Genomic DNA, 20514 nt, shown 5'->3' with positions numbered 1-20514 from the left:
GGCTTGAAATTTTCATCATTCTACCAATATGTCAGAAATAAAAAAAACAGGCAAGAATTTCTTCAAATTGCTGAATTGTTGGCTGCTTATTGGCGTGTTCAACAGCAAAAGTTTTAAGCAGATGCACTAACAGGATCTCACATGCTTGTGCAAGCTTCGATAGCGACCTTTGAAAGTATTTGAAGAAGTTATACTCGTCTTATAAATGTAAACGTAAACCTCTCTTACCGAAAGATGGAATTCCCCCTTCTGAAGACGTCCTGAATAAATTTTTCTAATCCAGTATCGCTTTTTGCTGTTTTGCTCACTTTTTTGGTAAATTTAAAATTTTCAACTTTCTGATAAGGGCACTCTTCGGACAGTCGCTATATTCTTTTGTAATGTTCGCAGCGAATTCACATAAAAATTTTTGCCAGTGTAAATTGAACTTCGAATTCGAGAGAAAAATTAGCAGCTAAAAAATTCGTGGCGAAAAATTCGCTTCGCGCAAAAAATTCGTCTCGTGTAAATCAGGCTTAACAGGTCAAGAGATTTTCAGGCCTCAACTAAAAGTTCTGATAAAATAATTATGGAAACCTATGTTACATGAGATTTTTCCTTAATAAAATTCCTGTTAGTTTCAAATTTGGTATCCCTGTGTGCCTTGAAAGTCAAAAACTGGATGTTTGCATCGAGAAAACGTTTACCGAAACCTTAAATAGGAAAACTGACGTTCGTTGTATTTAAGTGTTTTTTTCATTCTACATGAAAAAAACCTGGATACCAGTGCTTTTACTGTAGTCCAACGAAAGCCTTAAAGAATTGAAGATATGAATGAATTAACTTACGATATTTTTTGCTGAAACAAATACATATCATTTTATAACAAAACACTATGTGTCTTTAAAAGTTTGTTCATGAAAAATCTGCTTTTAAAAGAACAGAATGTTTTCTATTAAAGGATGAAATACCAGAACATGCACAAGGAGACAACAAAGTGATACAAAAAACAACTTCATCCTTACTTTAGCTGCATAACATTTATACGTTTTGTATTGGTTTCATCAGAATTTGAAGGTTTATTATTATTTGTCATTTCAGGAAATTACTAGATTGACCATGAATACGCTCAGCTTGATATGGGTTTGGTATTTGTATGCAATGCGTACATTGCTCGCACGCCTCGAAAATGGAATGGAATACTTTGCCCTCCGTGTAACAAAGCATCCAAAAAGAATCTTGTTGATCTCAGCTTTGGTTATAGGCTTAAGCTGTCTAGGGCTCATAAGATTCCGCTCAGAAACAAGAACTCGTGAACTTCTTGTGCCCCAAAACTCAGTTTCAGAGTCTGCACTAAATGAAGGAAAGCCCTTTTTCCGAAACATCTTCAACGCAAGAGCTGAAGAGATACTATTCACCCCAAAGAACGGCCAAAATATTCTCTCTAAAAACTGTTTGCCGGAAATTGTTTCTGTTCTTAAGGAAATTGCTTCATTACCAGGATACAAAAGACTTTGCTACCCAGTACCAAAGTTTCTGAAGAAAGAGCAAAATGCTTCAATCAGCAATTCAGTTTGCCGACAAGTGAACATTCTAGAAATTTTCGCAAATGATACCAGCAACGATACTCTAATTTATGAAACTTTTAAAAAAGCGATATGGAGTCCTAGTTTGCTAATGTCAAATGGACGGAGTACAGCAGTCAATGTACAAGAAGCTCTTGCTGGCTTCAACTTAAATACTTCGGCACAAACTGTTAATGCGAAAGCTATTCGAACTGTGATGTACATGAAACAGGAGACTGAAACAAAGGAAATCATGGAATGGGAAAAGTCGTTTCTTTCTTCGTTGAAGCTGGCAAGAGGATCATTAAAAAACGTAAGCGTTTTTTTCTCTGCCGAAAGAAGTATGGATGATGCTATTGGAGACAGTTCCTCGCATGATATTGGCCTAATAAGTGTGACGTTCACCATCATGTCAACATTTGCTTGTCTAGTTTTATCGAAATTTGTCAATCCGGTACAAGGACACAATTTGTTGGCTTTCTTCGGGGTAGTATCAACTGCTTTAGGTATTTTATGTGGCATTGGGCTGACAATGTTATTTGGCATACCATTCATCCGACTAGTTGGTGTCGTGCCCTTTCTAGTTGTAAGTGTTGGAATAGATGACATGTTTATTATCGTGGATGAATTTGATAGGCAGTCTCCAAAATTTGCTCCACGAAGGCGGGTGTCTAATGCTATTGCCAAAGTCGGGGCAACGATCACTATGACAACAATAACTGATGTGATTGCCTTCTTTATTGGGACATCAAGTGCATTTCTTGACATCAAATATTTCTGTATATATACTGCAATGTGCATCAGTGTCGAATTCCTGTTCCAAATAACTGTTTTTGTTGTATTTCTGTTTCTTGATGCTAAACGAATCGACATGAAAAGAAGTGCTTGTCTGCCAGTTCTGAATGCTCCTGATAAAAATTGTATTAACATGAAAAACAATGCACCATTTTCAGCGAGAATACTGAAGGCTTACGGAAACAGTCTCTTGAAATGGCCGGTAAAATGTTTCGTTATTCTTCTCACAATAGCATTGGTCGCAATGGGCATTTTTGGGTGCATAAACGTGGATACTCGTTTCAATAGAAGGACATTGGCCATGCCAAATTCAGAGTTTTCCAATTATGTAAAGGTGTTTGAAAGCAATTTTCCTTTAACCATTCCTGTAAACATTCAGGTGACGAGCAAGGTTAACTATTCAGACCCTCGTGTAAGAAAGGAAATTGCAAGTTCTGTGCGGATCGCCTACGAAACTGGTTACTATCTCAACCGTAATCTTTCTTGGGTTCATGCATTCGAAGAATACTGCAACAAATATGCAATAAAGGCCGATGGCAAAGGTTTCAAAAGTGCTATGCAGAAGTTCCTGTCGATTCCTCAATATAAGCAGTTCAAAGTAGACATTAGATTTGATAGAAAGGGTGACATTGCAGCTAGCAGAGTCATGGTTTACTACAAAGATACAAGTGATTCTAACAATCAAAAAGATGCTATGCTGAAAATTCGCCGTGACCTTAGTAAGCAAAGCAAACTCAAGTTTTCTGTCATAGGAGATCCGTTTGTCTACTTCGAGCAGTATGCGGTCATCGTGGAGGAAGTAATCAGGAATTTGATATGTGTATCGGCTGTTATCGCTGTTGTGCTTATACCATTTTGCATTCATCCATTGATCATATTTTTCATCCTTATTGGCTTCGCATCCCTGGTTGTGGAACTATTTGGCTTAATGTATTTGTGGGATGTACAATTAAACACAATAACAATGATAACTTTAGTGATGTCTCTTGGTTTCACAGTTGACTACAGTGCTCACATTGCACACGCCTTTGTCATATCTAGAGAACATACGGTAAACGGGAAGATAAAAGAGGCACTCACTACAATTGGTGGTAGCGTGTTCCTGGGCGCAGTCAGCACTTTTCTTGGTATGGTTCTCATTGGTTTTGCTGATTCTCCTATATTTCAGGTAAGGTTAAAATTTTAACCTAAAGATATTATCATGAGGGATCGCGGCATAAATAAACAGCAGTCTTTTTTGGCCGTTTAATGATCACCATGGCCAAGCACCTCCACTTTTGTGTACATGTATCATGTATGGGTGTTACATTCTGATTAAAAGGAGAAGCTCTCGAAAGTCTTACAATAGAGTAAAAATTGATTCTTGTCTTTTATAGAAGCTATTAATAGAAATGATTCTTGGTCGTCTAAAATAACTTAAGTTTCCATCCAGTTTCCCTGGGGAGTTTGACCATAAATGAATCGAGTCTGGAAATATGTCGGCATTTGGTGATAAGAACAAAATGAAGCTAAGGGGTGACCTGGTAATACCATTCTATAACCTTAAATAGCCTTTCTCGCGGCCTTTGAATGTTTGTGTTCTGGGCTTTGATTCATAGAAGAAGCAATCGCCACTTTTTTACAATGTTTCAACAGCAATGCCAAGTATGAATTTGAAGCGATATTGTACACGTTTATTTCTTCACCAATGTCAGATTTTGCATCGCCTTTCTGAACTTACAATTGAGAATAATAAAAAGGAAGATAGGAAGGCCTGTGATTGCAGCGTGAAAAAGTGAAAGGCTTGAAATTTGCGGCATACTAAGAATAAGATATAATTATGACGATAATAAGCAAATATGTTTTAACAATTATTGCTCACAAATTTCAACGTTCTCTTTTAGATCTTCTTTAAGATGTTTGTTGGAATAGTTATATTTGGCCTTTACAATGGTATGGTGCTGCTCCCTGTTCTTCTATCTATTTTCAAAAGATATGTTGATTTTGACACAAACAAAGACTTTTCAATCAAAGATTCGCAAAGCCTCCTATGGAAATATATCTTTGGAGTAGATCCAAAAAGTCGTCATAAGGCTATGGCTGGAAAAAGAAGAAACGTATCCATTACCGGGATGTCAGCACGGTTCCCTACAGCGAGAACTAAAGATGAATTTCATGGCTTGCTAAGAGAAGGTAGAAGAACATTAGGCGATTACCCAGAAGGAAGATACGGAAGAAGAAAGCATTTCTTGGAATCATTCAACCCAATACGATCGGTTCCTGGCAAGATTTATGTTACAAGAGGCTCATATCTAGAAGATGTTAGCAAATTTGATTACACGTTCTTTGGGATATCTGCTTCGGAGGCCAAGGTAATGGATCCACAGCAGAGGCTGCTCCTGCAAGGTATGTTGGCATCAATTATTTTGCTGTCAGCGATGCTTTCGGTGTCATCAGTGCTCTTGTTGTTGTCAGTGCATTTGCTGGCATCAGCTCTATTTCTGTCATTAGCTGCTCATTTGTTGCCAGCAGTACATTTTCTAATACTGAAACTACTTTAAATCTGTTGCAGGAACCTACGAGGCAATAGAGGACGCTGGTATGACGATCGAAGAGTTGCAGCAATGTACCACTGGTGTTTATGTTGGCATCATGAACCAAGAATACAGTTCAGTGGCATTTGGACCTGATTCTCTCCCCAACCTTGATCAGTTTGCAGCCACAGGAAACGCCTTTTCAATAACTGCAAACAGAATATCGTTTTCATTCAATCTTTCTGGACCAAGCATAGCAGTAGATACGGCTTGCTCATCTTCTTTAACAGCTCTGAATATTGCTTGTGACCATATTCAAAAAGGAGCAGTTGATGTAGCCATTGTTGCTGCAGCCAATGTGATACTTGACCCAGTCAAACAAGCACCTATATGTAGAGCAGGAATGCTGGCCTCTGATGGTCAAAGCAAAGTTTTCGATGAAAGAGCGGACGGTTACGGAAGAGGTGAGGCTGCACTGGTTTTCATCCTTAAAGGCAGCGATTTTGTCAACTCATCTGACCAGCCTTACAGCGAAATAATAGCTTGGGGTATGAACAACGATGGACAAACTGCAGCCCCTATCACCGCACCCAGCATTGAAGGACAAGTTCGTCTAATGAGAAATGTGTTACGAGAAGCCAATGTTAGCCCGTCTGATGTACAGTATGTTGAGATGCATGGAACTGGCACTATAATCGGTGACAGTGTTGAAGTGAACTCTGTTGGTGAAGTGTATGGAAGAATGAGGATTTCGGAAGACCCTGTAATTGTTGGTAAGGCCTATAATGAATGGTTACGATTTGAAGATTGATAAACACATTTTAAAATTCAAGATAATGTTACAGAGGCGTCCGTATTATTACTTAGGGGTCTTTGTATGCCTCATCAATTTTTTTATATTTGCAGGAAGTGTTAAGTCGAATATCAATCACACCGAATCAGCTGCTGGTTTGGCTGGATTAGCCAAAGTATGCTTGATGATGAAGCATGGAGAGTTGGTACCTACAGTTGGCATTGAAAAAAAAGCAACTCGGCTTGGGCTCGAAAGCTCTGGGCTTCATGTTCAGACGGAGAATGGCAGGTGGCCGGCACTTGCCTCTAATCAACCAAGAATTGCTACTGTCAGTTCCTTTGGCTTTGGGGGCAGCAACGCTCATATCATCTTAAGACAACAGCAGTCAACATGCCCTATTGAGAATCACGGTGCACCATCGCACTCACATCCACAGGTACTCATATTGTCAGCAAGGTCGAAACAAGCACTACAGTCAATGGCAGAAAAGTTCAGTATTTGGCTAGGTGGCATGGAAAATACTGCCGAAAATAGAAATGACGTTTGTTACACAATGAGTGAACGACGAACAGGGCACGGTGTGCGTTTAGCTGTTGATCTTAGCTCTCTACAAGAAGCTTCAAGGATATTAGAGGACTTCAGCAAAAGTCCAGACAAAAGCCGAGTCGAAATTTGCAGTGATAGGACAAACAAGTTTTGCTTGAATACTGCGTTTGTTTTCGGAGGGCAAGGTTCTCAGTGGCTTTCCATGGCTGGTGATCTTTTCAAACGAAAAGAAATTCTCAACACAATCAAACATGTTGATAAGAAAGCCAGAAAATACGGCAACAAAAGCTCGTTGCTAGCATATCTGGAAAGAAAGGAGCAAGGCGAGGCAGATGTCGAAGATGACATGGTCACAGTCCAATTGTCGATTTTTGCATTACAGTATGCAACCGCTCAATTTCTAATTGAAAAGGCGTGCATTGTACCAACATTTGTAGTTGGCCACAGTCTTGGAGACATTACAGCTGCTTGTGTAGCAAAGATAATCACTCTAAAAAGTGCAATTAAAGTAATTATGACAAGGGGATCACTTCAAAAGATGTGTCACTCGGAAGGTGCAATGACTGCAATTGGTAAGTTTGATGCCATCAAGTTTTCTCTCCAAAAATCCTTTTTTTTAACAACTGATCTCCATATACAAGTGATCCTTGCAAAATAGTTTACTCTGATGTGTCAAATTTATGACACCGTTTGCTTAATGCTATAATTCAATTATTTTTCTATTTGAAAACGTTAATTTTGTAATGATCATTAATTAGTTCTTCAATGTGTACACAATGGCTTCTTGCCAATCTGTTTGCGAGCTGAAGGGCTAAGCCAATAATTCTAAAACGTAGTTAATACAAAAGTCAGCACAATACATGTTGATGCACAAACACATTGCCATGAATAGGCGTTCACGAACAAAACAGGATCTAACAAGACTTTTGGCTTTGAAGGCTCTTGCCCAACCGGCATGCTTTGCAACTTTATTTTTAATACCAGCCTAATATCGTACAGCATGAAATACAAAACACAATCCTTTTCCCAAGACAGCTGCAGCTAAGCACGCAGGTCGCAACTGAAACATTACTAAATTGATTAATATCAAAAGCAAAATCATTGCAATTGAACAATCTTTTATGACATTCATTTTTTCAAAAAATTATCAATCAAATGTTGTCTGCCATTTAGGAATGAGCAAGAAAGATGTGTCAGCGGTAATTGACAGACTGAAATTATCAGAGAACCTTTGTATTGCTGCCGAGAACACAGCGAAAAGTGTGACTGTCTCAGGTGATAAAGATGCCTTAGAAATATTGGAGAATCACCTTAAGGAGCAAAAGAGCGACATTTTCATGAGGCGACTAGCAACCGACAAAGCTTTTCATAGTCACCACATGGAGTCAGTGAAGTGGAAGTTCATGAAAACGATAAATGAAAAGCAGGTCATAGCAAAACCAGCAGAGATGAGATTTTTCTCTACAACGGAAGGCAAAGAGATGAATGGGAGTGAACTGGATGACTGTTATTGGTGGAAGAACTTGAGACATACTGTTTTGTTTTCCCAATGCATCGAGAGAATGATGAAAATTGGAGTTCGCAACTTTATCGAGATCAGTCCTCGCCCTGTCCTCTCTAATTATATAACTGAAATTGGAAAGCAAAACGAAGCAAAAGATCTTACGGTCATTCAGGTAAGGTTCAAAAATTAATTTCTTAAGGCTATAATTGGAAACGTAGAAACTGCTATGTTGTAACAAGATGACTATTTCTATCACTGCAGTCCTTAAGTTTTTTGTTCTTGCAAATATCATAGAAGTGCATGCATCTAAACTTAAAACGAGCAATCTATAAAAGCTCTCTTGAAGAGTGGATTTGTCTCTGTTCTTATCAATGACTTTGCATAGTTAGTTTTTACATTCCTAACTTGTAATGATTTCTCTTTGTCTAGGCACTGCCTGCAAGAAAGGTTTCACAAAGGCTGACTCATTTGCAAATCCAGTGTATAGGCCGAATGTTTACTCTTGGCTACCCTGTGAATTTAAGGCAAGTGAACAATCATAACAAAGGAAAGTTTGTCAGATATCCAACATACCCTTGGCAGGAAACTGAGCTGTGGGCAAATGACAATTTCCAGGGTGGCAGTAAGACATTTCCGTTATTGGGTAACCCAATCGCAGTGAACTCTGATGAACTTAAATGGAGCACTGATATAGATGTTCACAGCTTCAGCTACTTAAAAGATCATCAGCTACAATCTTTAGGTAATCAGAATCATTTTAACAATCCTACTTTGTTTCAGTACTATTTTTCAAATGTCAATGTTCTTGTTAGCTGTATCAATTGAAGTTTTCGTCTGGAAAGTCGTCAAACAAGCAATCTCATCAAAAAAACCCATGAACTTCTGGCTGGATATTTTTCCGAGAGGTTTTTCTTGACAGGTTGAAAAACGATGGAAATGTTACTACCAGAAAAAACTTTATCTCCTTGTCTTGGTAAAGAATTCTGAAACATCATATCTTTCCTGGAACTAAATTCGGAAAACATGATGCCTATTCTTGAATAACATTTCATGTTTGTCTAACACCACTATAGTTTTCACCAGACAGAGACGTTAAAATCAGTAGTTTTTCTGACTTTGGACTTTTTGACATGTTTTCCTGATATCATGATGTCATTTCATTTAAAGGCCCAATATTGCCTGGAGCATGCTTCATTGAATTAGCTTTGGAAGCATTTTTGATGGGAAAGAATGTTGTGCCAACAACTCTTAGAAACATCACTTTCCAGAAGACTCTTCCCATAGATGATCGCTCGGTTCGTAAGCTAGAGTGCAAGAAGCGCAAGTCACAAGATGGAGAAACAGAAGATTTTGAAATCCTCCAGAAAACCGAACACGGGGAGATTCTATTGTCTACAGCGAATCTTAAGTCAAAGAAGAACGGGTGCGAAGTATCACCAGCATGCTTAGCAGATGTAGGTTAGTGTGTCTTGAGTCTATATCGCATAAAAGTTTTTAAAATCTTTCGTAAATACAATATGTTAGGGCAATTAGGATCAAAGCAGAAAATTTTTATCTGTTCTGAATATAGGTACAAAAGCCATGAAAACTTTTTTGCTACATATATTATCATCTTTCATAAATAACTTTCCTTTTCGTCACTTTAGAACTTTCGATTTTTTTACGGAATATTACATCGCTAAGACATGTTGATATTTTGATATTTCTTTCATTGTAAAACTTTTATGTCGTTTTGATGATCGCTATAACTTTTTTTATGACTGTAAGCTTTAATAATTGGTAACGGCAAAATGTCTGTTTGTAGTTTCAAGCAAGCAAACCTTACCAAGAGATATCATTTCTTTGCCCGATGTGAAAATCTTGCCAAAAAATGGTCTTTACCCTACTATTGATCAGAAGGAACATCCCAAAGAGGATTTTCAAATAGAAGAAGATGCACAGCTTTTGGATCTTGCTGGGTTACACCAACATGAAGATAAGCTCAAAACATCTGAATATAAATCTTTTGCTGCAAGAACTGGCTTTGATTTCGGTGAAAGATTCTCTTTAATGGAATGCATTTGGATCAAGAGCCGCAAAGCACTGGTCAGACTTAATCTTTCTGACGAGCTTCGAAGTGAATTAGATGACTACATCATTCATCCATGCATCCTTGATGCCTGCTTGCAAACGAGGCTTGTTGTTGAAGTCACGAATGGTGATAAAGCACCGAGGATAATACCAACAGGTTTTTGCCTTTTAGAAATGGTGTCTTTATTTCATGAATAGATTCTTGAAGTGCTTTTTTTGCAAAATTCTGTTTACCCATGAAAATCATTCACAGACATTATCGAATCAAAGACAATTTGAAAATTCTGTGCCTTTCTAGCTTCTATCTCAATAATACCCCCTTCCCCATTTCAATTTGATTCTGACAATTGAAGCTGCATGATATATTTCGAAATTAAAAGTTCGTTGAAGCTCATTGATCAAGACTAAACGAAACTTTTTTTTCCAGGAATTGAAGAGCTAACACTAAATCCTCTGCCGGAAGATGTAAAATACCTTTACTGCCTCTGTGAGTTGGTGGGAGAAAACTCAAATCTGTGTATTGTCAAACTCTTGGATGATAAAATGAATATAATCATTAAAATTACAGGGCTTCAGGTAAAATGAATGGAAAATTGATTAAAGTGGAAGTTCTTTCATTGATGTTGCTTTTAGAAGCTTTTAGTACTACATTGAAAATAGTGTAGATCTGATGAATTTTTGTATTATTTCAACAGTTTTATATATAAGGCTGAGACCAAATTTTTCCTTGAATATCAGGCACGTAAACCTTAAGTTTTCTTCTGTTAATTACCATTAAATGTTGATCATTATTTTGCAGATTGAATTCTATCAACAATGAAAATATGAGTATTTATAGTGCTACAATAATATGCTTATGCTGCGTGGAAGTTCTTAAAACTTTTTCATTCTAGACTCGTTTCGTCCCATTACTACTTTCCGTTAATATAGACGAACCAATCACTCAAAGTTTATTACACTTTTATGACCGTAGTAAAATAGTTAAACAAATTATATTTTACATGTAGTTATTAAGGTAAACATGAAACATATAAGGAATTAACACGTTGCTTGTTTTTACCCAGGTTAAGGAGTATTCCGTTTCTGAGAGAGATCCAAAAATGGAAGGCAGTGTTTATGACATCAATTTGGAACGTCAAAGCATTCAAAATAGCAGTAAAGCAAGAGTAGATGAGCAGTTCTTTGTTGTAATTGCTGAGAGAAAAGCGCCTTACGTTAAAACTGTTCTTGAAGCGTTTCAAGAAATGAATGTGCAAAAAACGAATTTCATCATAGCAGAAATTGATGAAAGCGATGATATTGGAAACTTCATTGAAGAGACCATTGGTGCTGTAAGCCAGCAAAAAAGGCAACTGATCGTATTGAATTTTCTGTCATTCCTGACATACCGTATTCCTTTGGAATCAGAAAATGATACAATTTCAGAAATGCTTTGCTTCGAAGCAAACTTGAAATTGCTTCAGTCTCTTAATCTTGAGGAAAGGAACAACAGCAAAATATTAGCATTCAATTGCCGAAATGAAGACGGTTCTGGGACAAGAGAGGGAATCATTACACCTTGGTCTGGATTTTCTTGGGGAATGGCTCGCACAACGAATATAGAGAGCAAAACACCCCTCGTTTGTGTTGAGTTGAAACCAAATTTCAAAAAGGACGCAGTTATTAAGAGCATTGTATCTTTAGATCTGCCATCGGCTGGAGAAGGAATTGTTTTTAGAAATGGCGAAATTCTGCAGCCATGTCTTGTGAAATATGATTCAAAGGTTTGTGATATGAACATCTTTTGATACATGCTTGTAAATTTTTATCTGTAGCTTTGCCAAAAACTCACTAAAAAACAAATTGAAAAATGGAAAGTGCAGTGCCAAGTGCATTACGTATTCAATTATTTCTGTAGTTTTCTGTTTAGTTAGTTATGTATAAATCCTTTTTAAAATCAATTATTTTGACAACTACAAAACAAGTGAACTTCAAATTGATGTAATTACTTAAACCAGGAAGTGCACTGATGCTCCAGCAGAGTCAAATTAAAATTATCTTTTGTTGTTCAAAAATAATAAATTGCACAGTCGTCTTGGTTTCAAATTAATGAAATGCTAGAAAATTTAAGTAAATATTTATCAAGTATGTATCATGTAATGAATTAAGATCCTGGGATGATATAAATTTTCGAGGAAATATGAATCGATGATCAATCAAATTAAAGTAGCTAGGTCAAAGCGTTTGAAGCATGTTGTAGCAGCTCAGCGGCTTTTATTAATTCCATATGACTATAAGTTTTTAAATATCATTCTAACAACTTAAAAAATGAAGGTAATAATTTTATATGAGCAAAATATCAAATCGATGTAACGGTATTCTCTATACATTCTAGAATTCGCAAATTGAGACGAAAAAGTGCACTGATGAGAATTATTACCTGTCCTGGTCAAATTCCGACGAAAAGTTCTTTGGAAAAGAAATCCTTTCCGAACCTAAAGTTATTCCTGCCGACAATGTTGAAGTCACAGTGCTGTATGTATCTTCTGAGAATGGAAGGTGTGAAGAGCTTTTAGAAAACATAAAATCGTATAACTCACAGCCTTTACTGCAGATGTTTGCTGGGGTTGTTAGAAGAGTTGGGAAAGGGGTTACTGATTTCAACGTGGGTGACGAAGTTTTTGGGTTTCAGAGAACCAAGTGGATAAAAAGCGTTGTTGTATTGCCAATGGAATTAGTTATGCTGAAACCAAAATTCTTGACGTTAGAACAAGCTACTATTTTGCCAGGTAATGACTTTGAATTAATTCCAGGTAATGAAAAAAGTATTTTAATCTTGCTACATATACAACTTTTTTGGATTGTTGATCATGATTAAATTTTAGTCAACAGTTAGAAAATGTTTGGATTTTGGTGCCACACTCTGTAAGTGACCATGAAATGATAGAAAGGGTTTATTTTTAAATAAATTTTTAACTGTAAGATAATGAAAATAAGACGATAAATTGAGTAATTTTTTGCATCGTTTTGCTACTAAGTTAAAAAATGCTTTGTTCCAAATCGAAGAATTTTAAAAAAATTATCGAAGGGCACAAAAATATCTCACAATTCAACAGTTCCCCGGTAAATCCGTCCCTGTTTCTGTTATATGGCTTTGATATTTGGCACATTAATAATTTCTTAGTATATTCACTTTTATATATTCACTTTTCTTAGTATATCTTACTTTGCATAAAATTCAAACGGTGAATATTTTTATTTATATCTGCTTTAGATTTGGCTTTTGCCGTTTGAAATAAATTTAAAGCATTCATAATCCTTTTCTAGCAAATCTGTATATTGTACATCAAACGCTTTCGAAATTGTCAAGATTTCACAAAGAGATCAAGTCGCTTCTCCTTGTTCACCATGGATCTAACAACTTTGTGTTCAAAGCAATTGCTGAAGAATTGAAGAGGTCTGGAATCGCCTTATATGTCACCGAAGATGTAGAGGAACTTCACGACACTATGTCAGGCCCGGAAGCCTCGAGTCGACAAATTAAGTTTGATGCCCTCATTTGCAGCCCTGAAAACAGTTTCAATGAAGACATCACAGATCATTTGGAAGAAGGTAAATACTGGACTTCAAATTACTATAGTAATATAACATTGTGCAATGTATCATAAATAGAATATATATGATAATATCTAGCACCAAAACATGCGATGCAACATAAAATAACAACAATTGATAGAACATAGCACGGTAAAGCAAACACACAGCAGCAGACTTATTTTCTGTCTGACACTCTGCAGGGTATTTGCCCCAAATAATGAGTAAAGAAAAACAGAGATTTTTATCCATAAGCGGATGAAAAGTGACTTGAAAGTTCGGCTTTTATGTATTATCTTCAAATTTCGGTACCAAAGGCTTATTTTGAAAATATTATCTATAGAATATATGTAGTCAATTACATATTTTGTAATGAGAATCAAATTTATTCAACTTTGTATAGCTATGTTGATGGATACCTTTATTTCCTTTTGTTTGTAGATGGATTACTAGTGGTACTGGACCTATCTGGAACCTTAAGCAGAAGGGACTACAATTTCAAGAAATCTGTCACGCTGATAAATATTAGACCTTTTAGCAAAGTTTCAGATCCAAAAGAAATCTTGTCAGTTGTACACAAGAGTCTTAGTGTCAACGATCCTAGCCATTTGGTTAATTGCCATCCTAACATCCTTGATTTCGATGGTGTATCTAACTTGTCATCCAAATTCTTGCACCTACGATCAAAGACTGGTTCGAGCTGTCTATCTCTACAGTCTGCCGCTGGCAATTTAGAAATAAGGCCACCATCACTGGACTTTCAGGGACTTCGAGATGATCGATCGTACCTTGTTGTTGGCGGAACCAAAGGAATTGGACTGTTAACTGTTGCATGGATGGCTTCTAGAGGTATTGTAAAGCTAGATATGTTAATGCAGTACATGAATTACACATATAAATCTTGGCGTTAGTTAAGACCATAGCTATCTTTCAGGTTTTATCGGATAGAAGGGATGATAAAACCCCCAACAACACCCCCTCCCCAATTTTACGAACAATCTCATCTTTATCATTCAACCGGCAAAAGTCAAATACAGTATTTCCTCTAAAAGGCGCCATGGGATCGTTCTAAATTTTTGATAACTTTCAAGGGGCGCTGTTTCGAGGGTGGGCACTTTCTCGATGATGGGCTCTATTTAGAGGGCTCCAAATTGTTTGTCATCTCACGAAGTTTGTCTATACGGTAACAGGATTGGCTCCTACTTTGTTTTAATCAAACGATGAATTTTGTTTTTTGCAGGAGCAGGCTGTATCCTAACACTGAGCAGATCGGATGCACCGGCTGACGCCAAGTCAAAATTCAAACAACTCGAGAATAAATATGGAGCACGAATTGTGCATTTGATGTTAGACATCAGTGACAACGACTCGATAGAGCGCCTGGATGCCCAACTGGACAGGTTTCCACCGGTCGCTGGTGTTGTCAACAGTGCTGGTGTCTTGGATGACAGACCGTTCCAGGATATAGATGTTAGCAGCTACAAGAGAGTCATGTCTCCAAAAGTTACTGGTATGGCTAGCTTTCATACATATTTTCTTTATGTAGACGAATAATTCTTCGAAAATTTATTTCAAACTGATTTATTTCAAATTGATTTTCTCCCTCTTTTGTCTTTTTTTATGCTCTTAATCTACGAGAAAGTGGTACAAGATTTTTTTTCTCGGAAAAGTTAACTTGCCGTACTGAAATGCAGAATCGAAAACAGATTCTTTCAGTTTAAAATTCGAAAAGCAAAATTTCGTAAAAATAATTCTAAATGGCTTGAGAAAAAGCAGACACTAAAAGACATACTAAAAGCTTTTTCGTCTGACACTCCTCAGAGCATGAAACGTCAGAGTAAGGTTCCGAAAGAACACGATGGAAAATATATACCCAGTTGTGGATCGAAATAGGCCAATCAGAAAAACGCAAGCACAAGACCGGTATAGTTGACCAATCAGTGCCGCGAGCCTAAAGAAAAATTACCAATGGAGTCCAAGAGAGAAAACGAACTCCTTCTGTCTACACAATGGCTGCTTTTTCGTTTTTATGTAGATTGACTCCAAAACTGCTAGATGGAAGGACGACCGGGCTCTGCAAATTATCCGAAACATGTCGTCATTATAGAGTTTTGCACAATCTGGGTTGTCTAAAAGAAATTTCTATTTGATTTGATTCTCAATAATCGAACAATCTTTTACAGTAAACACCAATCGAACATCACTAAACAACTAGATATCACAGAATTTTTAAGGAGGTGGGCTAACGGGATAAGAGCCCTCCTTCAAATGTTTTGCTAGATTAAATTCATATTTGTTGAATGTATCGAAATAAAATTTATTTAGGCACTCGTATAGAATCTAGCAAGGAAAGATTTGAATTCTTTTTGATAGGACTCTCTTGGTAGAGTCTCGAACTGATAGGTCGTTCCAAAATTTTGTCCCAATCTATTTAACTATAGGAAACATACGCAAACAAAGGTTGTTTCTGTGATAAGCATATGTCATGTACATGAGACACAAAAAGTCCATCAAAGGTCTTCTATATTCAATTTTTCTCATATAGGAACTCTGGTGCTTCATAGTCTGCTTGAGAAGCGAATGGAGAACGTAGACTTCTTCGTGCTTTACTCTTCCATAACATCAATAATAGGAAACAGTGGACAAACTTCCTATTCAGCAGCAAATGGATTCCTAAACAGCTTTGCTGATTATCGTGCTGAAGTTCTGAAAAAACCTTGCCTTGCCGTTTGCTGGGGAGCAATGGGTGGGGCAGGCATGTTGAAGGATAATGCTAAACTTGCAACCTTGCTAGAAGAAACTGGTCTTCACCTTCTAGACATAAATACAGGTAAAGTTCTTATATTTTCAACCCGATTGCCCTTTACCGCAATGTAGATGTAGCAAATGGTTTCAAAATAAAAGATGGGCTTGAAAGGTTAATATTAGTTTTCTCAAACAGTTTACCATCATAGAGATATAGTTGTCAGAAATATCATAGAAAAATCAAGATTAAAAAGAAAATTACACGAAAACAACAACAAAGCCGCAGACGGAGATTAAATTTTTTTCTCACATTGTTTAGAAACATTCGACTTTCTTGAACCGATAAATGAAATCAATAAGGGGCAAAAAAGCAAAAATTAAATAAAGCACTAGCTGTTTTGAGTTGAAATATTCAATACTTCAATCAACTTAGACTTGCCGTTTAGACTGACAACAATTTCCATTATAGAAGATATCTAATTTTCTCTTGAAGGACTGAAATGGTTGGAGCGGGTTCTTGTGGAAACACCAACGAAGTCCACCGTTTGCATATGTGACGTTGACTGGGCCAAATACTTAAAGACAATGCAAAGAGGCAATATGACAATGTTTAAGCACATCCAGGAAGATCTACCAGAAGAGATTAATGACAGTGGGGTTGCATTGCTAGAACTGATAAAACAGGAAGCATCAGTAGAAAGGCAATCCGAGATTGTTACAAAATTCATAACTGGGTGGCTTGCTAAGTGGATTGGTGGAAGTGAAGAAGAGGTCGATTGTAATGTTCCATTCTTTACATATGGTATTGATTCGGTTGGGGCTGCTATTTTCAAGGCACAAATATTTCAACATTTCAGTGTGGATTTGGAGGTAATTAAACAGTTTCGCCAACACAATAACGTCTTCTTATTCTTTTCCAAGTTAATTTCAAAAGTTTTTGCTTTCAAAGACTTTGCTAGAGCTCGAGGTGTTTTCAATTCTTTTGTAAATCAACTTTTGTTTACTCAGGTATTTTACTTCATGCTCCCTGAGACAACGACTACTAGTCTAACGAAAGAACTTGTGAAAAGAATAAATGAATCTGTTCTAGCAGAAACTGACGCCGAACAGGTTAACGAACCAGGTAACTCATTTGTAGTTTTCTGTCCGTTAAATTCCCCTTCTAAATCAATTCAGTTTATAGGTACTTGATTATTTAAAAGGTTTATTCGAAACTTATTCTGTCACTCTTAGGAAATGCATCATTCAGAAAGAGGCGGGAGAGCTCGCGTCGATTCTTCAACTCGTTCCGTCGAATTGCTCCTGCTGTTGAAAAGGACAATAATCTTGTTCTGCCCGAAGATTACCTCAACTGCATTTATGATCCCCCCGATGCCAAAGCAAAAATCTTCATTGTTCATCCGTCTCACCGTTATGCTGGAATATTTCGTGGCATGGCTGCTGGCATGAAGTACCAGGTTTCTATGTTACTAGAACTTTTATTCTCGCTAATGAAGTCGTTTGCCATTTTCACAGACAATTCCTTTTTTAGAAGTTTTATGGTCGCAAACTCGTGTTAATACCTTCGTGTCATCTTCCAGGAGCTGTTTAGTTTGTATGTATTCGGTTCACCTGATCCGAGCTATATTGGTGAAGACATCCAGTCAGTTCGACGACTTGCAATAGCCTGCACAAAGAAGATACTTGAGGAGCAGCCTCAAGGACCTTATTTCTTAGGAGGCTACTCGTTTGGTGGTCTTGTTGCAATAGAAATAGCATCAATTCTACAGGAGATGGGGAAAAAGATTGCCATGATTACTATGATAGATTCATTACGCTGGTTACCAGAGGCTAAAAGCAACTGTCAGCTCTTAATGGAAGGGTTCAGCGCTAAGCTTATTAACAAGAACATTCTCCACGTGAGTACATTTTAGACTAGAGTCACATTTTTAAAGAGCTTGAAGTTTGGTCCAATAGAAAACGCATGCGACGATTATGATAAGCAATGCTCCTCTTTTCTCCATAATTTTCTGTCACACTGATCTTATTTCTTAGCATGGTGAGAACAATTTCAAAATATGTTATTCTGATAGAACTAAATTCTTTTACTTCAGGAGGAGCTCAAAGGGTTCTTTTCCAAAATTGCTACGACACAACTGCAAATGACACAAGCAGAGTTTGGTGAGCTTATTCAGAGAATACCGATTGAGGAAGTTGCAGACCATTTGAATGAAAGAGCTATGAATTTGTCAGTTGATGTTCCAAGGCTAGATCTCATTCTCCAGGGTACCATTGATGATCAAGAGATGTCGAAACGTTGTCACCATGAATGGATTCCGCAAGAGGTTGGATCGCTTATTAATCGTTTTCAGTATCCTTGAATAGCATTATAGCATATTTGCATATCACGACCGTATTTGAAAAATCTTTTTAATATGACAATGTGGCTTTAACAAAAAGATCTATTAAATGCTATAAATTTGCGACCATATTTTCAAAATTGGCCTGACTTCGTACTGCATGAAAACGTAAAGCACTATTTACTGATTATTGTTAAATGATTGTTGAATATCATTTTATAAGTGCCAAGTTTTCATATCTTGACAATCGACAGAATTTTCACAGGCGGAAATTCCCTTCAGTGTGGCATTTCCGTCGCAAGATTTGCAGATCCTAAACCGCCTCTCATTGGACGTATCTTATACATGTTCTTCGCAAAAAATACCGTTCAAAAATCTACTTTGTTTGCATTAACGTCAGCATCAATAACACTTTACAGCTGCATCAAGTCCGTAACCATTTCAAATTTTCCTATCTACAGAATTTGTACAACAAGCATGTCTTGTTTATCCAAGCGGAAACTTGCCTATGCAGTAGCTCTATCCAGTCCCAGGGAACTTCGAAATGTTTTTGTCAAATAGGGGTTGGTTCCGCCCCAGACTGTTGGTCATCAGTTTTAGAGAAACAAATCAGTGTTGTCAAATGTCCTGGAAATCACTACACCATGATGGATCAGAGCCGCGCCCCTAATGTCGGCAAAGCCCTGGCATGTTTCGCATCGCTACGATACAGGCAGCTCTTTCCGATGGTTGGCCGAATTGCATTGAATTCAAATCATACAGCTACTGTAGTTTTGTTTAAAGACCGCGGGCTGAGAGCAATTGTATGGAGGAAAAAGTGTAAGAAAACTAATTTTCTTCAATTGTTTTACTCTCTCTAAGAATAATGGAGATATGTTATCTCTAATTGATTCTGAGTATAAGATAAATGAATTAAATCTTTGATGGGTGTATTACAAAAGGCGTGAAAACTTTGTAGAAGAATGGTAGTTTGCTTATTCATTATTTTTCTTGCATTTCGATCGATGAAATTACTGAAAAATATATACAGAACAAAAAATATTAGAACAACCCTCAAATTCCCAACCTTTTAGGACTTTTAAAAAGGTGACCCTCTTCCTGAGACAGATCCCCGCCCTGTCCACGTCTCCCTGCTTAGAAGTGCTTGCGACATCACCTAATGACAACATTATAACTGACTTTGAGTGCTTAGAAAACCTTGATACAATAAAATAACAAATTTGTACAAGAAATGAATACTTTGTACGACGTTTCGAGCATAACTCTTTATCAGGTAAAAAAGAATAGAAGAATTGAAGGAGAAATGGTTAAGAAGAGAATAGAACAGTAGAATCGAAAGATAATCGATATGGAACTTTGTAGGAATAAAACGTAGAACGTAAGACGAGATGGAATTATGTAAGGGAGTAGAAAGCGTATAGTTCAGAAAAAAGGTAAAAATTAATAATAGCTGGATTAGGAGAGAATCGAAAATAGTTTATTAAGACCATTAGGAATAAGAGTACCAAGTTTAAAAATATTCCGTTTTTCGAAGGTTTTGCGTTTAATGTTGTTAAGAGGTGCGTAGCAAAGTTCAGCGATTTTCATGTTGGCTGGTGTATGGCCATCTTTGTTTAAATGAATTGAGACTGTGGCATCTCAATCCTTCTATTTTTTTTTACCTTACGAAGAGTTATGCTAGAAACACCGTATCAAAAATTCATTTCTTGTACAAAGTCGTTATTTTATTGTATCAAATTTGTTCATTTTTGACGTATAACACGCAGAACTTCATTTCTTGGAAAAAACCTGCCAACCTTTGATGAGACAAGTTCTATTGATTTTAGTTTTTAAAGAAATAAGTTCAGTTGGTACCCTGAAGCTGAAAGAATCGGGAAGAAAGTTGAAGTTCAACGCTGAATCTCGCAGATTTGGTGAACTTTATTTTGGGATCAAAGGTTATTATCAACTTTGACAAAACTTTTGACATTTGATTTATTACTTCATCTTTCTGAATGTAAGCGTATTTCATGGCAAAATCTTTAAATAAAATTTAACCTCATTGTTATTAAATGCCATTAGATTTTGCTTTCTTTTAGTACATCGACTATTA

General features: G+C 36.9%; 1 protein-coding gene across 2 annotated transcripts in view; it reads left to right on the top strand.

The window, feature by feature from the left end:
• LOC135695356 (uncharacterized) overlaps positions 1 to 20514 on the top strand; it is a 31985-nt gene that overhangs the window by 8153 nt on the left and 3318 nt on the right. For both annotated transcript variants that reach the window (XM_089110523.1, XM_089110524.1), the window contains exons 2-23: positions 1081 to 3507; positions 4223 to 4724; positions 4891 to 5625; positions 5759 to 6763; positions 7365 to 7867; positions 8125 to 8437; positions 8863 to 9153; positions 9500 to 9922; positions 10193 to 10341; positions 10830 to 11528; positions 12140 to 12533; positions 13072 to 13356; positions 13780 to 14187; positions 14579 to 14848; positions 15884 to 16168; positions 16577 to 16953; positions 17092 to 17206; positions 17317 to 17540; positions 17664 to 17981; positions 18177 to 18407; positions 18884 to 19241; positions 20249 to 20359. In XM_089110523.1, the coding sequence (XP_088966649.1) occupies positions 1099 to 3507; positions 4223 to 4724; positions 4891 to 5625; positions 5759 to 6763; positions 7365 to 7867; positions 8125 to 8437; positions 8863 to 9153; positions 9500 to 9922; positions 10193 to 10341; positions 10830 to 11528; positions 12140 to 12533; positions 13072 to 13356; positions 13780 to 14187; positions 14579 to 14848; positions 15884 to 16168; positions 16577 to 16953; positions 17092 to 17206; positions 17317 to 17540; positions 17664 to 17981; positions 18177 to 18407; positions 18884 to 19241; positions 20249 to 20359 (10405 nt within the window). In that variant the 5' untranslated portion in view covers positions 1081 to 1098. The remainder of the gene's footprint in view (positions 1 to 1080; positions 3508 to 4222; positions 4725 to 4890; positions 5626 to 5758; positions 6764 to 7364; positions 7868 to 8124; positions 8438 to 8862; positions 9154 to 9499; positions 9923 to 10192; positions 10342 to 10829; positions 11529 to 12139; positions 12534 to 13071; positions 13357 to 13779; positions 14188 to 14578; positions 14849 to 15883; positions 16169 to 16576; positions 16954 to 17091; positions 17207 to 17316; positions 17541 to 17663; positions 17982 to 18176; positions 18408 to 18883; positions 19242 to 20248; positions 20360 to 20514) is intronic.

This window comes from Rhopilema esculentum, chromosome 2 (genome assembly GCF_057945365.1).
Source record: "Rhopilema esculentum isolate cy_ngs chromosome 2, ASM5794536v1, whole genome shotgun sequence".
Taxonomy (NCBI): Eukaryota; Metazoa; Cnidaria; class Scyphozoa; order Rhizostomeae; family Rhizostomatidae; genus Rhopilema; species Rhopilema esculentum.
This window is presented reverse-complemented; position numbering and strand designations above follow the sequence as displayed.